This window comes from Corapipo altera, unplaced genomic scaffold (genome assembly GCF_003945725.1).
Source record: "Corapipo altera isolate COAL_440 unplaced genomic scaffold, ASM394572v1 161, whole genome shotgun sequence".
In the NCBI taxonomy this organism is placed as follows: Eukaryota; Metazoa; Chordata; class Aves; order Passeriformes; family Pipridae; genus Corapipo; species Corapipo altera.
The window spans coordinates 1,110,001-1,131,380 of NW_020884979.1; the positions used below are offsets into that span (position 1 = coordinate 1,110,001).

The following is a 21,380-nucleotide window of genomic DNA, read 5'->3' on the forward strand; positions in this document are numbered from 1 at the left end:
CCCTTACGTAACGGGACCGGCAGCCTCCGGAGGGGGGCGGGAGGGCGCCGCCGCGCCGGCTTCCCCGCGCCTGGCAGACTAAACACAGCCGCCGCCTCCTCCTCCTTCTCCGCGTCCTCCCCCGCCCGCTCCCCGAGCGCCCTCGGGCCGAGCACCCCCGGCTCGGCTCCGCCGCCCTGTGCGGCCCCGGGAGCGGGGAGCGCTCTGCCCGCACGGACGGGTGGGTGCTCGGCCGGAGCGCCGCGTGCGGGGATTGCACCGCGAGGGATGGGGCTGCTCCGCGTTTGCCTCCCCGCTGTTTCCCGGCCCCTCGCTTTGTGTGGAATCGCGCGCCCACCTTTGCCGGCAGCCCTTGCCCTCCGGTGGGTGTGTTTTGATAGGATCTAACCCTGACCGGGAGGAGAAAACTCCCGGCGTGGAGCCTTTGAGCGCTGCTGGTGAATAAAGAAAATAAAAATGTCACATGCACTTATTCCAGTTTTCCTGAAAAGTAAGGATCCTTCAGGATTGCAGACACCAGCATTCGGTTTCACTTTGGTTTTCCTGCTGAATTCAGTAAGAGGAGAATGCAGAGTGCTGTAAGTGTTCACCTACCTGTGATAAGTGAAGGTTCAGCGCTCAAGGGTTTAGTGAATGAAAGAAGCCATTGGTTACAAGAATAAATAAATGCAGCTTCCCACAAAGCCGGGGGCTGTTGGCTGAGTGTGCCGACAGTGCTCTGCCAGGGGCGGAAAGTCAAGGTAATGAGTTCCTGGTCTGTCTGGGAAGCAGAGGCCTCCCGTTGGGTCAGAGATGTTCTCTGCCCTACTGCTCTACCCTTGGACCATTGCTGGATCCGTTTTAATGCCTTAAACCACACTGCCAAGCATTTCATTTGACCTGGAGTACTCTGCACTGCTCCTTAGGTATGTGCTGACACAACCAGGACTGATTCACTTTCTTCTCTCTTTGTTTTCTTCCCCGAGCCGGCTCTCTGACCTGTAGAGGTTTAAATGTTGTTCCAGAAGAAATAGGTTTAAATTCTGGCGTTTAAAGCTGTGATTTCAGGACTTGCACATAGATTGGAAAATTCCCAGTGCAGTTTGACAAACGGAAATGACAGGTAGTGAGTTAACTCTGGAAGGAGTGAGGATAAATAGAGGTTTATGGGAGGAAAACTCTGCCTCCATGCTGAGATTGATAGGGGTAAGGAAACTCCTTTTCTTCATGAGAGTATACTCCTTGAAAAAACCTGACTTCAGCTGTCAGATCATTGGGATTGTCCTGCTTTCTTTGCAGTCACTCTTAATATCTGAAAACATTATATCTCTGTAGATGCTCTGCCAGCCCTTGAGCAGAAGGGTAAACAGAAGGATAGCCTCCTGCTTGTTGTGTCTAGTAAGATAAGTGCTCTGTTCCATCCCCAGTGTTCATTGCCTTGCCTTGGGAAGTTAAAACAAGTGGCCTCTGAGGGCTGTGTCCATTCAGTCTTAGGCTGGAAGAAACCAAGGGAAAACTTGCTGCAGTTCCCTGGGTACAAACACACGTGCTCTGTATCCTCAGACCCACAAATGTTGTCTTCAGCTTGACAGTGAATGATAATTAAAACACATCACCTACTTGATGCTAAAATTGATTCTTATCTCTTATTAGATATTATTTATATAGATCAGATTCTGTTGCAACTCTGTCATTAAAAGTAACCTGAAACATGCCCTGTTGGTAGCAGCAGTTGCAGAAAATCTTTCTTCTCTCACTGCTTGAATCTTAATTTTAAACCAGCTTTGGACATGCTAGAGGACTTGGGCACTGGATCCTGATGTTTGTTGTGTGAGACTATTAAGCAATGGTGACAGCTAAATGTTCTTAGTCCTTATTCTGGGAATTTCTTTCCTCTGCAGTAGTATTTCCAGGCACATCACGTGATGAGACTGTAACTTGGGTTGTCCTTGAGACAGGAGAGGTTTTGGGCAGTGAGCAGCTATCACTTCCAGTGCCATCCTCTCCATTTCCCACAAACTCAGCTCAGTTTAACTGTCTGGCTTTTTTTCCCTATTATTTTTTATATGCAATGGGATACAGTAAGGATTGTGAGAGTGGACCAGCATTTAAATCAAAAGTCGAGAACCCCAATGACACAGTTTTGGCCTTGACTTCATTTGGAGAAGGCCACTAATTCCTTACCTAAATAAAGAAGCTGGTTTGGAATGAAGTTAGAATTATTCTGGGATAGCTCTATTTTGAAGTACACCCTCAGCTTCCATTTTTTTTATCCCGTTTTCTGGATCCTGGTAAGCACCTGGGAGCTCGGAGTTGGCAATGAGGAGCCTTGTCTAACGAGCATCTCCACTCTTGGGGCACTGATGGGTGACCTTGGTCCCAGTGAGCTCATGTCACTGCACTTTGCACTTTTCCTTCTGCTGGCACATCTCTACCTGTAGGGCTGAGCTGAACTCTTTAAGGGAGTCCTCCAAACCCCACCTCTCTTAAGTTTCCTGAGTTGAAAAGGTGTTTGTTGGGTGTCCCTGCTGTCTGGGGAATCCTGTGCTGTGCTTGGCACTGCCATTCCTCTACTTGCTGCTTTGTTTTACTTGGATCCACATGTTTGGTTGCTCTTTACTATTTTTTCCCGTTCCTGTGGAGGTTTTTCTTGTGCTTTGCCACGTTTGGTGAATGCACTTCTGGGAAGTGGGGAAGCTCCTGTGTTGAAAGCTGTCAGCTGGACTCCCACTTCCCTCTGTGGGTAGTGATTCCCTCCTCTCCAAGGTTCTCAATTGCCAGCTTTGTGTTTGCTGAGGAGGAGAGTGAGACTGACAGGAATAATGGCGAGAGGATTTTCATCTTGTTTTACTTCATGTCACCGACAGGAAGAAATTAAACCTACTTATTTGGCAGCTTGTGCTGCGTCCAGGAGATTTCCAGCATTTATCTTAACCAAGCTTTATTTTCTTTGATTTGGGAACCTGGGGCTGATCCTGCAGTAGTTGGAAAGCTCTGCTACTTAGCAACTGCTCTTAGGGCAGCATGAGCTTGGCTGGCCCTGCCTCAGCCTCCCTGTCCAACTCTGGATTCCGTCTGGGAGGGAAGGAATCTTGGGTGGCTGAAAGCTATTACGGGAGTTGAGACCTTGCAAACGACAGGAAATGTGGGAAAGGAAGGAAGAAATCAAGCTGGAGGTGACCTCTGGATGTCATCTAGCCTAACCTGTTCCAAGTGGGGTGAGCCTGGGGGTCTGGTGAGGCTGCACGTGGGCTCATCCCGTTTCCTTTTTGAAATTCTTCCAGGAACTGGAAATCCAGTCTCTCTGGGTAGCCCCTTCTAGTGCTGCAGTGGGAGACACTTTGTGTTTCTGCCACCTTGGAGTTCCCCTTGTTGCAGTTTGAGCCTGTTGGCAGTCGCTCGTTCTGCTGTGTGCCTGTGGAGATACAAGGTGGGAAGAGGGTTGCAACAGCATTTGGAGGAGCCTGGTATTGGAACAGGCTAAAAAGCAGCTGGAGAAGAGGAAAAACAAGGTCACTGAGAGCAGTATATGGAGAGGAAACATTGTTTTCATCACCTTTTTGGTGGTTTTGTTTGCTTGTTTTGTTTGGTTCCAGAAAAGTTTTCTGTTGATTAATAGTAAAAAAAGTAAACTTTCCAAAGCTTTCCTTGTGTTTTTCACTGAGTGCAGTAAACAAATAGCTGAGTGAATTCCCAGCACTGATAAGGTTGGCAAATATTTCTGGTGCAGTGGAGCTGTTTGTGCTTTGTCATTGATTCACAGATGTATTGGCTCCAGTGCTGAATGAGGAGGCACTTGGCTTTCTGCAGGGGGAAGTACAAATGGGGTGGTGGTTTTAGGAGGTTTAGGTGGTTTTAGCAGGTACCTACCAGTGGCTTTATTAGCTGTGTTTGCAGTAGCCTGCTGTGGCTGTGGAGGGGCTGAGGCAGGAGGAGGAGGTGAGGAATGCTGCTGTGGACAGCAGGGCTGCTTTAGAGCCTTGCTGATGCTCAGGGGCCTGGCTTGACTGGGGGGAAAAAAGTAGGACTCCAGGCTTCCCTCTCCAGATATTCACAGCTTGCTTTCTGCCAGGGAGTGTGCAGGAATGCTTCAGCCCTTCAGTTGTGGTCCTGCAGGTTTCAGCTGCTTTACAGGAGTTGGAGGTCGTGCTGCTTTTCCTGGCTCGAGTTTCCCCTTGTTCCCGTCCGTGCCAGTGAAACTGTGCTCGTCCTGTCCAAGAAGCAGCTCACAGAGTAAATCTGAACCCCGGGGCTGCTCCTTTTGGAGGTGGAAAGGAAAGGAGGGAGCTGCTCCCAGACCCTCAGGTGCAGTACAAGAGGAGATCCGTGCTCTGGAGCCAGTTCCCTGTCAATATCCCACTTTTGGGTGGGATGCTTTTGCTTTGGGTGCAGCTTTTGGACTTTGCTGATGTTGTTTGCACCTTCCTTGTGTGAATGGCACACCTGGGTTTATGTTGTTTGCTCTCACTTCTGTCAGCTCAGTCAAAACCGTGTTTCTTTCTTCCCTAAATAGGCCAAACCACTTTATAGCTGGGCTTGTTGCTTTTTCCTTTTTTTGCTTTTTTTTTCTCCTTCTCCATCAGTTGTCTGGCTGTTGGAAGAGTTGTAAAGCAGCTCCTGTTAGTCCCTGCAGTCTGTTCATTTTTCTGAGCAGATACAGTACGTGAGAGTTCAGGCTTTTGTTTGGAAAAAAAGTAAACCTTGTGAATTCCACGACAGCATAATTACTGCTGAAGTATGCAGGAGCCAGGCAATCCTGGGCTGCTGAAGGGATCAGGAGCCTGAAAGGCTGAGAGCTTGGCAGCTGGCCCTGGGAGAAAGCACTGCCATGGGCTTTTCCAGGATCCAGGGACAGAGCAGCCTTTTGTGTCAGGTGTGGAGCTGTTCTCCTGGTGGCAGCCAAGGGGCAGGAGTGTGCCCGTCACTCCCCCTCTGAACTGCTCCTGGAGGGTTTTCATTTAGACCTGTTCCACTGGCATCTTTCTGACTGAGAAATGGAAACTTTGGGCTTTTTTCATGGAGTGGATGAACTTGATAATGTGTATTTTAACTCGGTGTTACGGGTTCTGTCAGTGGGTGATCTTGGGTTTTTCGGTGCTTTTTGCAAAGCGGCTCCATCTGCAGTGGGACTTGGATGTCAAAGAGAAGAGTCTCTGAGCTGTTCTTCTCTTCCCACAGGAGACAAAGGTATAAGAAAGTCAGCAGAAGGGTATTAGTCCTCTGAGAGCTGCTCCAGCCTGTCAGGATTCTGCACTAGTGGCAGCCCCACTGTCTCTTCTCAAGGTGGATTCAACTCTCTGGTGAACAGGGATGTTTTACCTGGTTTTCTTTTGTTCCTGTCACAGGTCTGTGGTGAGGTGACAGCTGTTGAGCAATGGCCTTCAACAAGGTTTGGTGTGCCCTAGCCCTTGGATTTCTGCTGCCTTTTTCTTGTGCCCACACGGACTTCTTCACTTCCATTGGTGAGACATCCTTTGCTGTACATGCTGTGTAGCCAAGAGGGTTTCCTGACAGCTCTCACCGCTGATTCTGCTGTGTGTTCATCCTCCAGGGCTTTAATTGGGGCAGGACTGAACCCACTTCCTAGTTCTTACCACAGTATTGAATTTCCTTTGAGGAGAAACATTCTCTAAGTCACTCCAGGTAGTCTAATGACCCAGGCTAGGCTTTGTAGTCATTTTTTATTCTTACAAGTATTGGAATTTAAACAGCATTTTGGTGTGGGCCATTGCACATGTGTGGAAGCAAGTGGAACAGCTCCATAGTGATGCAGAATATCAGTGTTCTCACCCTGGGTTCTGATGGCCTGGGGCACAGCTGAAGGTGGGGACTGCACCAGTTCAGCTGCCTTCTTGCAGGAAATGAAGCAATTATTAATTAATGCCAGGGACCCATTGAAGTCATGGAAGTAATCTTAAAAATAAAGCCCTGGATTAGTCTGTGTATCAGACACGGGTGCTTTGTGTGTTTCTGTAGCTTTCTCTTTATTTGCTCTACATTATGTATGCTTGGATGAAAGATTACTCTGTGGCAACCTACTTCCTTTTCCAAATGAATCCTAAATTAGTTCTAATAATAAATATGTGGTATTACATTAATTTCCATGGCAACAAGCTTGGTCCAGCAGGAGATTTTTCTCCTTCAAAAAAAGCCTTACTCAAGCAGTCCTTCAGGGTTATTTAAGCAAATGCAGAAGGACTTTGGGGAAGGCAGAGCTGTAGAAGGGAAGAAAGTAGAAAAGAGGAAGAATGCCTTTAATTCCCAGAGTTTTTTTGTTTCTCCTCGACTCACCAAACTCATTTGTTTTCTAGGTCACATGACAGACTTAATTAACACAGAAAAAGATCTGGTGGTGTCACTGAAGGATTACATCAAGGCAGAGGAAAGCAAGCTGGAGCAGATCAAAAAGTAAGCAGTTTGTTTCCTAACACTAATGGTTAATAGTTGGAGTCCACCCTTGTGCAAAAAGTGCTTCCCGAGGCTGATTAAGTTTGTGGAATTTCTCCTCTGAGGCAAAGCCCAAACCATCAGGTTTTGCTGGGTGTTTGTGGGGTTGTGCCGCTCCCACAGGATGGAATCTGATCGACCCACTTTCTGTACAACACTGTCACTGCAGGGCTCCTGCCTGCACCTAATTCCCGAGGGGATGGAGTCCTTGGAATGGCAGTTTGCTTAGTGGAAACTAAAACCCAAGATACATCAGGTGTAAATCACTAAAAAGTGTTGGGGTGGCCACTGGATTGCCCACTGCAAGGGCACAGGTTGTCTCTACAGATTTATGCTGTTTAGATTTAAAAATAAAATAAAGCAAAACAAAACTCCTTTACTGCTTTTAAAAATAACAAGGGGCCTGACCATTGCCATTATTGTGGTCCTCACACCTATAGGGCTGAGAACAGAGCCCAACATGCCAGATTTTATCCTAGCTGGGAAAAAAACCCCATCACTGAACAGGATGCTTTCCTGGCTGTCAAAAATGTGTGTAAATCTGCCTGGAGGATGTTGAAACAGTTTTAGATTGATAGGTGGATTTTATTTTATTGTGTATTACTTTCTGGTGTTCTACCAACCAGGAAGAAAGGTACTTTTGTCAGATTGGGTTTATATACATCACTTAAAGTACAGAGCTGGAATTGCTGACAGGTTTGGAATGTTAGAAGTATGTTCTTTACAGCTACAAATTAGCATGGGAATGTGCCAGTTGGACATTCAAAAGTGTGTAAATGCAGCTTATTGTCCTGAGTGGTGCAGCTCTGTTTTTATGATTTCAGAGGAGCTGTCAGGTCAGAGAAGTTTTATCTCTGTCACAGAGATAACAGACCCTGGAAAAAATGCCAGCATTGTTTGTTGGGCTCTGTCCTTGGGCTGAAGGATGTGGGGAGCTGGTGTTCACTTCAACTCCCAGACAGCCTGGTAATTCCCTGGAATGTGGAGGATGGCTCAGGCCTCATGTGGGGCCTTTTATCAAACAGAAACCACTTGTCCTGCAAACCTAATTCAGGCAAACCAGGTTCTGGAACACACTGGTGGACAGAGTTCCCTCCAGGCTGCAGACTTTTGTGTTTGCCTTCTGTTGGAGTTGGGTTTTGTCTGTGGGGTGTGGCTTTTTAACATGAATTTACCCTGATTTCAGGGCATTGTTACATCCTCATGTTGTAGAGTCTGCATTGTTGTGAAAGCTGTGCCTGTTTGGGAGCACATTGGGGTTGGGAATGACTTATGGCACTTAGAGAGGATTGTGGAGATGGAGAAGCAGCACCAGGAATGGGATCTCTGGGCTCCTTGTCCTTTCTTAAGCTTTCAGCTTTGTGGTGGGACAAGTAAGGAGCTTATCACAGATGTAAGAGTGTGTGTCTGAACATAAAATAACTTGAGACAAGCGTGGAACTGCCTTTTATAAACTTAAGGGGGGGGGGGGAAACAGCCATTTAAAAATAAAAGATTGGAAATGGGGGTAAAGCTTTGTTTTTTATTAGTCCTGCATGGCCAGCTCATAATGGAAGTGCTGGCACAGTGCTTTTGGGGCTTGTAGGAAGGAGTTCCTTCAGGCAGGGTCCCAGCAAAGACAGCAAGAGCAGCACAAGGTTTGAGCTGCAGCTGAGGAAGAAGATTAAAAAAAAAGGGTAAAAAAAAAAGCAGCAAATAGCCCTTTTTGTTCCTTCTAGGGGACTCTATATATAGATAATGTAAATGCTTGCAATTTCTGTTGGGTTTTTTATTAAGGAAGACACTTGAGTAGCTTGAAATCAGTACTCCAGAGCATCAGCAGACTTGTGCAAGACTTTAATGAATGTGTGTTTTCATTATAGATGGGCAGAGAAATTGGATCAGCTGACAGCCACTGCCACAAAAGACCCAGAGGGGTTTTTGGGACATCCTGTAAATGCCTTCAAGTTGATGAAGAGGCTCAACACAGAGTGGGGTGAGCTGGAGAGCCTGGTCCTGAAGGACATGTCAGATGGTGAGTGTGCCTGCAGGAAAAAACCAGGATCACGTGCTAAATGCAGTGCCTTGGCTGTGTCCTTCCCATGGCAGGGTTTGAGTGGGGTTTGTGAGGCTGCTTTTGAGACTGAGCACTTGTGGAACCAGCCTGAATTAGTGTGGTAAACACTCTGCTGGCTCTTTGCTTCAGCAAGAGTAGGAGCTCTTTAGCCAGGAACAGGACATGAAACAGTTGGCTGTGAAAGACACTTAGCAAAAGGAAGCCAGCATGGTTATATTTGACCTGTGAGACTCTCTCAACAGCTAATACCAGGTGGAGGTTTGTAGTAAGGAACTGTAAGAAAGCAGAGCTTTTAAAAAGACCCAGGGTTCGTCTCTGGTCAGGATTCAGCACATTCCACTTCCCTGTTACTGTGAGAGGGACTGAGTGTGCCAACTGAAAAGGCTCTGCACCTGCCAGCCACAAATCTGCACTGGTGTGTCTTAAGCCCTTCTTCTGAATGAGGAGCTGGGAAAAAGAAACTCCACTTTTTGTTATAAGGAGAAAGGAAAATACTGGGGGAAGTGCAGTGCAGTAAAAGAAAGGCAGAACGGGAGGGAAAGGATATTGTGTTTTTCTCCATAAAGTAATAGTGTTACGAGTTCTGAATAGTTAAAAAGGACTACTAGAGTGTGGCAAAAATCACAGATTTGCCCAGTTCACCTTTTTTTTGGATGGTTTTGCCAGCTGAGTGTTGCATACTGTGCTCGGGCTGGTTTTGGTCATGCTGTTTAGATTTCTGCTGGTGGACGTTAAGATGGATTTAATCAGCATCATGTTGGCACTGCTTGTGCCTCTGGAACTTGGGGCAAAAGAGGGGAACAGTTCCTTGAGAGAATATTTTTTACTTTATAGAACCTGCTGGTCTCCTGTCCAACAAACACCCCCCTCGTGCTGCTACAAAAGCCCCAAAGTGTTTCTTTGTGACTGTTCCTTTGCTTTCTTTAATTAAAAAAACCCACCCAGTGCTAAGTGTGCAGCACGTGCCATGAGTTCAGCTCAGAGCTGTGTGAAGGTGGATCTTTAATGCCTGGAGTTTACAGAATTCCCAGGACAAAGCCAAGGGTTTCCCTGCCTTTCCCAGGCTTTATCTCCAACATGACTATCCAGCGGCAGTTCTTCCCCAATGATGAGGATCAGACTGGTGCAGCCAAAGCCCTTCTGAGGCTCCAGGACACGTATAATCTGGACACAGACACCCTCTCCAGAGGGAATCTGCCAGGTAAGAGCCATCCATGTTATTTGCAGCAATCACTGTGAACTTCAAATGTCCTGTTTATAAATCATTTCCTCTGTTCCACCTCGTTCAGCTCCTCAGTATGAAGGTAACAACAGGAAAAGGTTTGAGTGGCTAAAACTTAGGAAAAAAATTCTTTTTAGTTGAAATCTGTGTCTTTCTTCTACCAATGGTAAGATAGTTTGGTGTTAATAACTTTTAATAAAAAATCAAGAGCAATAAAAATCTTGCCTGGGTGAGGGTTTTCCTTCTGTCGCACTGGCAGATATTACTGCACAACTTAATGCATTTTAACAAACCAGTTCTGTCCTTCATTATCGTTTTCCCTCTCAGGGATAAGATGGACCCTTCAGATTGGGAAGTTTCTTTGGGCTTAAACTTCACAGAGTGTCTAAAGTGAAAAGCAAAAGGCAGTGCATACACGGGTTTGAGCTCGTGTGGCGTTACCTGAGCTGACCTTTAATAGATTTATAGGCAGGAGAGGACAGGCTTCTCTCTTGTCAGAAAACTCTTTTGCTGATAAATCTTCCTTGTTTCCTCTGTTCAAAAATAGTGCTGTGCCAACTGGCAAAAAGTCAGCTCTCTGCAATCCATCTGTGTTTTTGCAAGTGCTCATTGTGGTCAGATGCCTAATAAAATTAAGGGTAATTGGCTCTGTATGTTATGATGTATAACCTTGCTTTTGGGTTTGGTTCAAGATCATCTCAAGGACCTACAGATGCCTTCTAATACAATAAGCAGCTCATTACTGTTTCCTTAAAACAACACAAAAACACAAGGGGAAGGTTTTGCTTCTTTTGAAGCAATGAGCTGTCCTGACTGTGTGTGATGAAGTGTAATGGCAGAACCTGGAAGTTCTGGAGTATAAACGAGAATGGGTTGGACTCTGGAGAGCTCCAGAGGGGAATATCCCATGTGGTCACTTGTTTGTGTTCCTTGTTTGGGTCAGAGCCTCAGCTCCTGCCACGTTGCCAAATCTTAGTGTGCTCTGAGGGTTTGCAGCTTCAGGCTCAGACAACTGCAGTCACTGCCCATCCCAGCACAAGGTGTTCAGTGAGCAAAGCTGTGCTGGGGGAGTACTGCACTTCATGGGATGTCCCTTCAGCAGAGCAGCTTCCCTCTTTGAAGGCTGCAGAGCTGCTGGTAGAAATGTATTAAGATGTAATCAGGAGTGTAATTTTAGCTGGAAAACTGGCAGGTCCTGTTTCCTTCTTACAAGATTGAATTTGGTTTTTCTTTGGGCCTGTATTTCCAGAGGCAAAAACAGGAATCTGTAATTTGCTTACAAGTGGTTTAATCTTTCAGAGGTCGCTTAAAATGTTTCTAAAAATGACTGACTTCAAAAAAATCCTGAGCAGCTGGGAATTTACTGCCTGATGTTTTCCTTTTCCTCCCTCTCCAAGTTGTCCCTAACAAGCTGTTCTTCAGGAACCTTTTGAAAGTGATAATGTGACGTGTTTGAAAACAGATTTCTGAAACTTCCTATTTCGCTCACTGTTGCTCAGAGTGGTCGGGGGTTTTGGGAAGGTTTTGGGAATGAAAAACTGCATCCCTGTGTTCTGCCAGGGATTTACAGCCTTCATCTGAGTCTTCACCAAGTGGCAAGCACAGAAGGGAGCTGTTGGAGAACCGAAATGAAACCGCTGTGAGAACGGGAAATGAAGAATGTCACTGTGAGGGCTGGGCTGGAACCCTGTGTAAATTCTGCTTTTGTGTTAAATCCAGGTGTGAAGCACAAATCCTTCCTGACAGCTGAGGATTGCTTTGAGCTGGGGAAGATTGCCTACACGGAAGCTGACTACTACCACACGGAGCTCTGGATGGAGCAAGCTCTGAAGCAGCTGGATGAGGGAGAAGTGTCCTCTGCAGACAAAGTCTACATCCTGGACTACCTGAGCTATGCTGTGTATCAGCAGGGGGACCTGGGCAAGGCCATGGCACTCACCAAACGCCTCCTGGAGCTGGGTATGGGCGAGGGGCAGCCAACTGGGTGCTGGGGGAACACTGGCTGTGCATTTGTCCTGGGCAGTGTGCTCTGGGCAGTGTGCTCTGGGCAGTGTGCTCTGAGCAGTGTGCTCTGGGCAGTGTGCTCTGGGCAGTGTGCTCTGGGCAGTGTGCTCCTGCCTGTGTTCTGGGCAGTGTGCTCCTGCCTGTGCTCTGGGCAGTGTGCTCCTGCCTGTGCTCTGGGCAGTGTGCTCCTGCCTGTGCTCTGGGCAGTGTGCTCCTGCCTGTGCTCTGGGCAGTGTGCTCTGGGCAGTGTGCTCTGGTCCTGCCTGTGCTCTGGGCGGTGTGCTCTGGGCAGTGTGCTCCTGCCTGTGCTCTGGGCTCAGGCGTGCCTTTGTCAAACGTATTGTGAGTTTTCAGATGGATTCAGATGGACAGTCAGGCTCAGCTACCACCTCAGGAGTGTTGGGGTTAAGGATTGTTCCTTCTGCCTCCCGGCACTGTTGGCTTCTAACTCCTTACCCATCTTAGTCATTATTTCCTGAAACTTGCCTCTCTCCCTGTATTTTACTTGCCTGGGCTGAGATTACTTCCCATGTAAGTACAGGCAAGACCAAACTGAGTGAAACTGAAACTAGAGTAGTGATACCAAAATCCCTGTAGATTATTTAAATGCAAATGAAGCATGCTGGAGATGAAAATCTTGGAAAACCAAGAAATACAGGATACAAGACAGCGAGATAAGAGACTGTTCTGTGAAATATGAAAGTATTTATTGTGCTGTGAATACTTTGCTGATTGACTGTGTAAAGGAGGCACTGAGAAGCTCAGAACTAAACCTAACATAGCAAAAGCTCCCCAGAGCCATATATCAAAGATCTGAAGCTTCTGTAAGTTTAGTGATTGTTAAAAGCTTTGTCCCCAGAAATCTTAAATCCCATCAAGGTACTGTTTAGGTTTCATGCTGTCCCAGCTCTCTCCCTGTCTCATTCCCTTGTCTCTCCCTCACTGGTGAGACGGGCTGAAAGGCCCAAACCCTTTTTGTGAGTGCTGGGACCTGCGTGTGCAGCGAGGGTTTGGGAAGCACTAGTGTGCCTCTGTTTCCTTTTGCTTCCTGTAAATAACCTTGGGACAATCCCTCCCCAGCTGGAGAGCTGCCAGTGACCCTCCCCTCTTTCCTTGTCAATAGATCCCGAACATCAAAGAGCCAACGGGAACATGAAATATTTTGAATATATCATGGCCAAAGAGAAAGAAGGAAATAAGTCCAGCACGGATTCAGAAGAGCAGGAGAAGGAAACTGAGGTTAAGAAAAAGGATTACCTGCCTGAGAGAAGGAAGTACGAAATGCTGTGCCGTGGGGAGGGGCTCAAAATGGTAAAGTGGAGTAGACTGTTCTCACATGTTTGAACCCAACAAAGCAATGTCAGGAATTTGTGTGTGGTGTGGAAGCAAGGAAGTTGTTAGAGCAGCTGGATGAGTGTGTTGGATTTCTTCCCTGTTTCAGTCAGTCCAGTAGACTAAAAGTAATACTGCCACAGGCAGGGCTGTGCTGGCAGACTTGGATGTGCTTCATCAGTGGGATTAATTGAGTAAGGATGGTGGAAGTCTAGAGTTACTTAGAGAATTAAATAAGGGTGGTTTTTTTAGTGAGAAAATTACTTTAAAAGGACTATGTCAAGTAATGCTTGTTGAAGTATTACACAGCAACATTCATGTGCTGACAGTACTAATTTTTTTAAACTGAAAGCACCCCTTTAACCCGTAACAACAGTGAGGTAGGGAAGGTGGGTTGTTCCCTTGTCTTGTCCTCAGGACACTTCTGTTTCTTGGAGATATTAATGTCCCGTGGAAGTTCTCTGACCCTCTGGCTCTGCCTCCTTCCAGACTCCTCGGAGACAAAAGAGACTCTTCTGCCGCTACTACGACGGGAACAGGAATCCCAGGTACATCCTGGGCCCTGTCAAGCAGGAGGATGAGTGGGACAAGCCCCGGATCGTTCGCTTCCTGGACATCATCTCCGACGAGGAGATCGAGACCGTGAAGGAACTGGCCAAGCCGAGGGTAAATGCCTTATGCTCCTTTGCCTTTGGAATCTGAAAATCCATGGGGGTAAATGCCTCATGCTCCTATGCCTTTGGAATCCCAAATTCCCCGTGTGCTTCCTGTGTGAGTGGGTGTGATGTGTCCTGTGGCAGGCAGTGCCCTCGCACCTCGCTTTCCTCACCCTGCAGCTCTTGGTGATGGTCTCTGCAGGAGATGGTGGGGAAAGCTGGGAATGCTGTGTGATGGGCAGAGCCAGCTGACAGCAGGGCAGGGCTGCCAGGCTCTTCCAGCAGGCACAATTTCAGCACACACTGATACTCTCCAGCAGAAAAGAAACGTGCTGCAGCTAGGGTGCCTTGGAGTATTCCTGGTACTTGCTGGGGTGTCTGGTTTTTGCTTTTTCCTTTAAAGTCTGGAGAAGAGTGCTGTCTAGGGAAAGGCAGCCTTTCCTCTGCTCCTGGAATGCCACCTTATTGTGCAGACAAGAAAGAATGGTTGTAGCCTCCATTTTGGTATAAAACTGGCTGCTGTCTCCCAGGCTTGGAAGTTGCCTGCAGATGAAAGACCTTTAAGAGGGCAGGGCTTAATTGGTGATATTTGCCTTCTTATTGACTGTGGTGGCTCTTGAACCCTGTTCCAGACACTGGATGCAAAGATGCCTGTTTCTGAGTGCAGATAATAATCAAGGAACAACTGACCATGGCAGAGTGCTCTGGGCTGGGGGACAAGGTGGGGATCGGGCACAGGTTGGACTCGATGACCTTGGAGGCCTTTTCCAAGCTCAGTGATTCTGTTCTGTGACTCCTGAGAGGACAGTCTGAACTGTAAGCAGGAAGTACAAGCTTTTTCACTTCACTGTGAGGCATCTCCTGCTCTCCTGGCAGGCAGCTTTGCTGCAGGGCTGAGAAGAGCCCTGCGTGTTGGGCTGTAGGTGGTTGTGTCTGTGGAATGTGACCAGATCACTTCCTTAGGGAGCAGAAAACTTGTGGACGTGGTCTCTGTAAGTTCTGGACTTGCTGAGGTCGTTGTTTTCCTGTCAGACATTTGGCTCATGGCAAAGACTTAGAGATCCACAGGTCATTAATGCAGCAGCATCTGTATGTGGCTGTCGTTCCATGCATTCCCTACGGCCGAGGCCTTGCACGGCTCAGCAGCCAGAGGGTCTGTGTTTCTGGAGACTGAAAGGTCATCTCATTCCCAATGCTTGGGATGTTGGCATCCTCTGGGATGACAGCACTGTCTGATCTGTGCTGGCATTATTCAGCTCGTTATTCAGCTGTGGGAGTCTCGCTGGAATTGTGGTTTGTGCCTTGGTTTTTATGTGTCTGCATGGGATGAGAGGAGAGGCAGCATATCAGGAGCTCCCAGTGCCTTTTCTTGTTAGTAGGTGTTGATTTACTTAGTTTAACAGTAGAGAAATACTTCTGGTTAGTCAGGACTTGGTATTGCCTTGTGCCTCTTCCAGAATTTGGGCTCTGCACCTCAACCTCCCCAGTTATGAGATGGAGTGTCTGATAGAACATGAACCAAGCTAAAGGGTGCATGTAAGGTCCTGAACTGGAATATTAACACACATGGGATGGCATGAAGTAAATGGAGCACAACAGAAGGAAAGGAAGGCCTTGAGCCAAGAGTTCCCACTCTGTGTATCTCAGGGGTACAGAACAACCATGGATGAAGCAGTAGTTTGTGTGAGCACAGAAGAGTTCAGTGCTGCTTTTGGTATAGGAAGAACCCAAATAGGAGGGTTTATTCATCTTTGGCTTGTTGAGACTGATGGTGCTGCCTGGATCCACTTTACCTGTGAAACTCCTTGTCCTCTGTGCCGGACAGAGTAACCAAGCACCAGGTATTCATTCACCTGCCACAGCACTGTGCTGCCCCAGCAGCTGCTGCAACGCAGAGGGAACGAAAGCCTCTAGTTTGCTCTATTCAGCAGCTATTCTCCTTGCTGCAGGCGTGGAAACAGGACTTCTGGAAAACCTGATCTTCTCTAACACTAAAAAAACCACCCCCAAACAGGACCCCCCCCGTTTTTAGTGCGAGTGGAGGCTGCCCCGGTCCCGGTGAGGCGAGCACGGCAGTGCCAGTGCCGGGGCAGTGCCGGGGCGGTGGCGCGGCGGCTCCGGGCGTTATCCCCCCAGGCTTCTGAGGGTCGGATTGCTGGGATGCAGATTGTGCTTGTAATGCAACTATTCTGATGGTTCGCTTCACAGCTGAGGCGAGCCACCATTTCAAACCCCATAACGGGAGCCTTGGAGACGGCACATTACAGAATTAGCAAAAGGTAAGAGAGCTCCGTGCCAGAGGTCTTGGGCCTGGAATGAGTGTGTACGTCCTGCTCTTTATGGGGAGACAAGAGGTGGGCTAAAGGACAACTGTGGAGTCCACCCTGCTGTTCCCTGCAGATCCGTGACAGGCTGTTCCTGCTGAGTTTCTCAGTCTCTTCCTTCAGCTGGAAGTTCTGGGGGCGTGTTTGGATTTGTTCTCTTTCTTTTTCGGGCGCCTTCTCGGTGTGTGTTTTCCAACGGTCAGGTCTCTGCAGTCAGTGTGAAAAACATGTGATGCTACAAAGCCTTCAGTAAAACCTGGAGTTTGGTTTTAATTTATATATTCCTTTCCCCTTGCTCTTCTCACCAACCAAGAGTTGTCCTCCCCTTCCTTGGAAAATATGTGTAGTGCCTTTACAGGTGTAAGAGATGCTTTGAGTCCTTGCCGTGCACACACACACACACACACACACACACACACAGAGAGCATTTCCTTGTCCAGGATAATCCCATACTCCCTGCTGGGCTCCTTTACCTCCTGCCTGACACAAATCTGGCTCATTTTCACCGGGCTCCTGGTTTTTTTCAGCTTCTCTACTAAGTACTGCAAATATTGAATTTAGCCAGCCTTTTCCAAAATTGGCTGGATCTGAAAAGCCACCTGCCCCTACTTGCCCTCCCCTGGTTTTAGTTGTGTTAATTAAAAGATTGGCCACGCACACCATCAGGAAGGACTTAAACTTCTGGGTGGAGAGGAATTGTCTGGGAAACTCAGCATCAGAAATTACTTAGCTAAAACCAAAAAAAAAAAAAAAAAAAAAAAAATTTTAGAAAGGGAGGAAAAAAAGTGAAAGGACAATCTAACCAAATTTTTCCAACCAATTTGGTGCAATTTGAACACAGCAGCTGCAGCTTCTGTTGCCCTCCCAACCTTGCTAATTTGTGAGCTTTGCATCCGGAGCAATCGGAACCCTCTGGAAGCCCTGGGGTTGGCAGAGCGCAGCCTGCGAGGTGGGTAAGCCTTGTCCTTTCTCTTTTTGTAGCTGAGCCGGGCTACTGTGCATGACCCCGAGACTGGCAAACTGACCACAGCACATTACAGAGTCTCGAAGAGGTAAGGGAGCGTCTTCCAAGGGATTCCCTGGCCGAGGAAGGCTGTCCTGGGGCTGTGCTGCTTCAGCGCTGAGCGTGCGGGGCAAGGACTTGGCGTGACCTCTGCTCTTAAGCCTTTCTTTAGAAAGTGGCCTGAGTGAGCTGAGCTGGCATGTAACACAAAGCACGTGGCCTGCTGGAGTAGGGATTGGTTGGAAATGGTGGTATTCCAAGGTGGAAGTGCCTTTGGCTGAGCATGGCTTGTCTGCTCCAACTAACGTACTAAACGTGAGCTCTGCTGCCGCTGCAACAGGGACCTGCCCGGCTCACTCTGCTCCTAAACTTCCAGATATCCACGGCTGCTTGAAACCAGGAGCTGCTGGGATTCCTGGGAGTGCTGCAAATTAAAGCTAGGTGGTGGTTGTGAAGGATTTCCCTGTTGAAATGATGGAATGCAGTTGCTGCTTTACTAGAAATCCAGTGTTCTCTCAGCTGCTCTGAACAAACCCCTGGAAATTAGAATGGGCTGTAGCTTGAGGGCTTTTATTGAGCTATAAATGTCTTTAAAAAGGTAAAATTGCTTCCAAATAGTGGATCATGGGAACGTGATTGATTCAGGAGTGATTATAAGTCTTAGAAAAACTGGGAAAACCATTGGAGCTGAGGTCAGATCCTAAGGCCACCGTTGTTAAAAGTTGGAAATGTTAATTTTTATCCTTTGAAAATTGCCTTGCACCTCTGGAGCATGTGGGTCTAGGTGGTCATGGGCACACACAGGTAGTGGGAATACTTTGGAAATGGTCTCTTTGCTCCTTAAAACTGCCCCCCACAGGCCCCCCTTCCAGAGGGACTTGACTTTAGGAACATTTGTCTTCCCGTTGGACATGTGTTGCATTTAAATTTTATTTTTTTTGCTTTTAATATTCAAGTCTTGTCCATGTCTCATCTACCTTGGTTGTTTGTCACTGCATATTTTAAAGGCAGCATTTATTCAGTCCTGGAATTTGTGCTCTGTGCCAGCCAGCTCTGGGGCATTGCTGAGGAACCTCCCTCACCTCCTCATGGTTTCTGTCAAACGTGATGTGCTAATATTGGGAGTTGCAGAAGCAGATCACTGATGGAAATTGGGATGCATAATTTTGCCCCCTATTTAAATAGATGAGCTTCAGTAAAAGAAATTTTGATTTAGAGTTGTGATTTTTCATCAGTAGAAGTGTTATGCCCTGAGGCGTTGCAGCTGCCACAGGGAAAGAACAGTGCAAAGCACCACCCAGCATTAAAAGCCAATGGAAAACCTGGGATAGAGCCTCCTGGCCAGCTCCTGGGGAATGGGACCTTACTTAAGGTTTGGTGCTCAAAAAGGTGGCACTGTGGGACTTCCTACCAACACACCTAAGGAACTCTCCAGTCAGACTTTGCTAAGTTCTTAAATCCAGTCTCTCGCTGGAAACTGGAATTGTGAAGAAACATCCAAGAATTTAGGGAAGACCATTTCTTGAGGGTGGAGGGGGCCTGCCCTTGTCCTGCTTCCCCTTTGCGTTCCTCCATGTGCAGATTTCCAGGATGTGTATGGACATTCCAAGAGAATTTGACACCTGAATCCGGAGTAGGAGGTAGAATTCTCCTCCAGAGCCCAGGGCAGCCTGCTTTAGAGGGTCTGTGTTATTCCTGCTGGGAACATCTTTCTGTTGGAGCTGCTTGAGCTGGTTTGGATTCCAGATGAATCATTGCTCCTGAAACCCAAAAAAAAAATGCTTTATTTTTTTTACTAGATGACTGCTTTCCCCCTTCAAACATTCCTTCCTAGCAAATGCCCTCCCAAATTACAGCATTCCTGTCTCTGAGAGCACCACTGTTCCCCTGGTGGGACGTGGCAGGCTCTGTCAACAGGGGCACCTCGCCAGCACCACCAGAATAAACCCACCCACTCACACACTGCTTGCAAAGATAAAAAAACTGCCTTTTTTCCCCCTCTCCCTCTCCTCCCAGCAGGCAGCCAGAGCTTGTAGCACGTAGTGGTAAAGTTTCCACTGCAGAAATACCAGTCTGGGCTTTCATTCGCTCCCTGGTGCGTCTCTACTGGTACTTGTTTTTACATATTAAGTGCATTTGAGAAGGCTTTTAAACAGAAATGCTGGTATTTCGTGGCCAGTGACTCACAGGAGCAGTGTTGAAATGTAATGTCTGCTCCTAGACTGACCAGAGCTGAGATTTTGGGGGATGTGTGTGCTGTGCAGAGCTGGCTGGTTTGGTTTTTTTTTTCCCCTGTAGTATGTCTCTTAGTCCAAAGTGATTTCTCTATATAAAAATTGTGCTATTAAAAACCTTTAGGGTACTTCATGCAGAATTATAAGACATTTTTTGTGGCTGCCCCATCCCTGGAAGTGTCCAAGGCCAGGTTGGACAGGGCTTGGAGCACCAGGGCTAGTGGGAGGTGTCCCTGCCCATGGCAGGGGTGGGATGGGATGAGCTGTGAGGTCCCTTCCAACCCAAACCATTCTGGGATCCTGTGAGGAAATGTGATTATTCCTGTCTGTTTGTAACAAATGTAAGTTGTTAAAAGCCAGATGTGGGTGTGAGGAAGAAGCAAAGCAACCCCCCCAGTGGGAATTCAGCATGGTAATGAAAGTATCTCTTTTTTTCTTTAATAGTGTATTGCCTTAGTGCAGGGATGTGTTTTTACAAAACCAAGTGGGTCAGAAAACACCAAACTTGTGTGGGCAGAGAATTGGGGGTGGTAGTTATTAAGGAAATACCAGCTCCTCCTGTAAGTAAATCACTTGTATATTGATCTGCCCTGCCTATGGCTTCCCAGAAATCACCTTGTCCCTCTTTTGTGAGGAACTTCTCTGCCCACAGTGGACTCAGAGGTGGCAGCTGGTCATGAATATGACAGAGAGCCCATGAACCTGTCAGCTGAAGTTGCTGATCTGCCAGATGTACATGGAAGGGCAGAGCTGTGTGCATGTGCTGACTTACACTGAACCCTGAACTGTGCAAATATTAGAAGAAAAGGGTTGCTGAGCACCCTTTCAGGCTGTTAATGCTGCACCTCCCACAGCACTGGTGAGGGGAGTCTGTCTGTCCCTTCTTTGATAGACAAGGGCAGGGAAAAGCCTCCTTTGTGCGAGGGAATGGTCTGGAATGAGGCAGAGACTGACTTGGAGATGCCAGGGGAGGGAATGTGGGACAGATGGGAATATTCTGTGACCAGGCAAAGCAGGTTTTGTGCCACTTGGAGGGTTAAATCCCACTGTAACTCCTCAGCACTGCAGGCCTCCCCCAGCTCTGCTCAGCAGACAGGCTGGCACTTGGATTATGGTTTCAGTTCCCTGTTCCTCCACCTTTCATAGACTTCCTTTGTATCCTCAGGCAATTAATTTTATTTTTAAAATACATGCAGTATTTCCCTTCCTGAAAGGCTGCAGTATTCTCCCTGTGGAAGCATTCACTGCTACTCTAAATAACCCTCACAGCAGGAATGCTTGGGGTTTGTCTTTCTTTGGCTTTTTTTTTCCCTTTTTTCCCCCATAAGCCCTTATGCCCAGACTGGACAGAGGCAGATGGAGCTGGTGGGTGTGTTGGGGCTTTTCCTGTGTGTGTTAAATGTGAGGTTAGGATTGCTTGTGAGCATTCCCTGTTCACTGTGGCTGCAGAGCACGGCTGCTTTTTTGGGGGGGTTATTTGGCTCCATGTGCATCTACATATCCTTCCACCACCTGAAATCCAGGCAGGTTGTGCTGTAACCCCCCCTTGTACTAACAGTGCTCAGAAATGGATGGGTCTGTGGCTGTGTTTGTGCATGTCTGCCTTGAGAAATCTTCTTTCTTTTTCTCTATGGTTCATTTGGCATTTAAGAAAATGCTCGTAGAGATTCTGTAACCTGTGTCAGTGCCTCGTGTCCCGTGTCATGCTACTGTTCCTCCCAGGAGAGGGATTTGGGGATTATAATACTTTTTAAAATGCAAATTAAAGAAGAAAAACTTACTTTAGGATGGATGGGAAGGTGCATTTGAATAAAAATACTATGATGCTGCTGATGATAGTTTCCAGCTGAGCACAGGGACTTCCCTCCAGCAGGAACCACTGATGAGCTCTAAAGCTGAGTCAGCTGCTGGAAAAAGAGGTAGAACTACCTGTCTCCATTTTCCTGCAAAAAAGGGGGGAAATGAGCCCCAAATCATCATTATCATCCATATTAATGACTAGCAAGGGCTGCAAGGTAAACAGAGGACAGGTAAAATGAAGGTGGCATAGGATGGATAAAGCAGCAAGAAAACCAGGCATCAGGTGAGCAGGTGATAAAGAGAAAAATGCAGTATTTTTAGCC

General features: G+C 47.3%; 1 protein-coding gene across 5 annotated transcripts in view; it reads left to right on the top strand.

Annotated features, from left to right (window-relative positions):
- The window catches only part of P4HA1 (prolyl 4-hydroxylase subunit alpha 1), a 31,289-nt gene that overhangs the window by 2,983 nt on the left and 6,926 nt on the right, over positions 1–21,380 (top strand). For 3 of the 5 annotated variants that reach the window (XM_027665627.1, XM_027665629.1, XM_027665628.1), the window contains 8 exons: positions 5,325–5,441; positions 6,291–6,387; positions 8,289–8,440; positions 9,546–9,683; positions 11,424–11,663; positions 12,832–13,019; positions 13,530–13,706; positions 17,002–17,072. In XM_027665627.1, the coding sequence (XP_027521428.1) occupies positions 5,354–5,441; positions 6,291–6,387; positions 8,289–8,440; positions 9,546–9,683; positions 11,424–11,663; positions 12,832–13,019; positions 13,530–13,706; positions 17,002–17,072 (1,151 nt within the window). In that variant the 5' untranslated portion in view covers positions 5,325–5,353. Of the gene's footprint in view, positions 1–5,324; positions 5,442–6,290; positions 6,388–8,288; positions 8,441–9,545; positions 9,684–11,423; positions 11,664–12,831; positions 13,020–13,529; positions 13,707–15,904; positions 15,976–17,001; positions 17,073–21,380 lie in introns of all 5 variants that reach the window. The other 2 variants (XM_027665630.1, XM_027665631.1) reach the window with 1 other exon arrangement.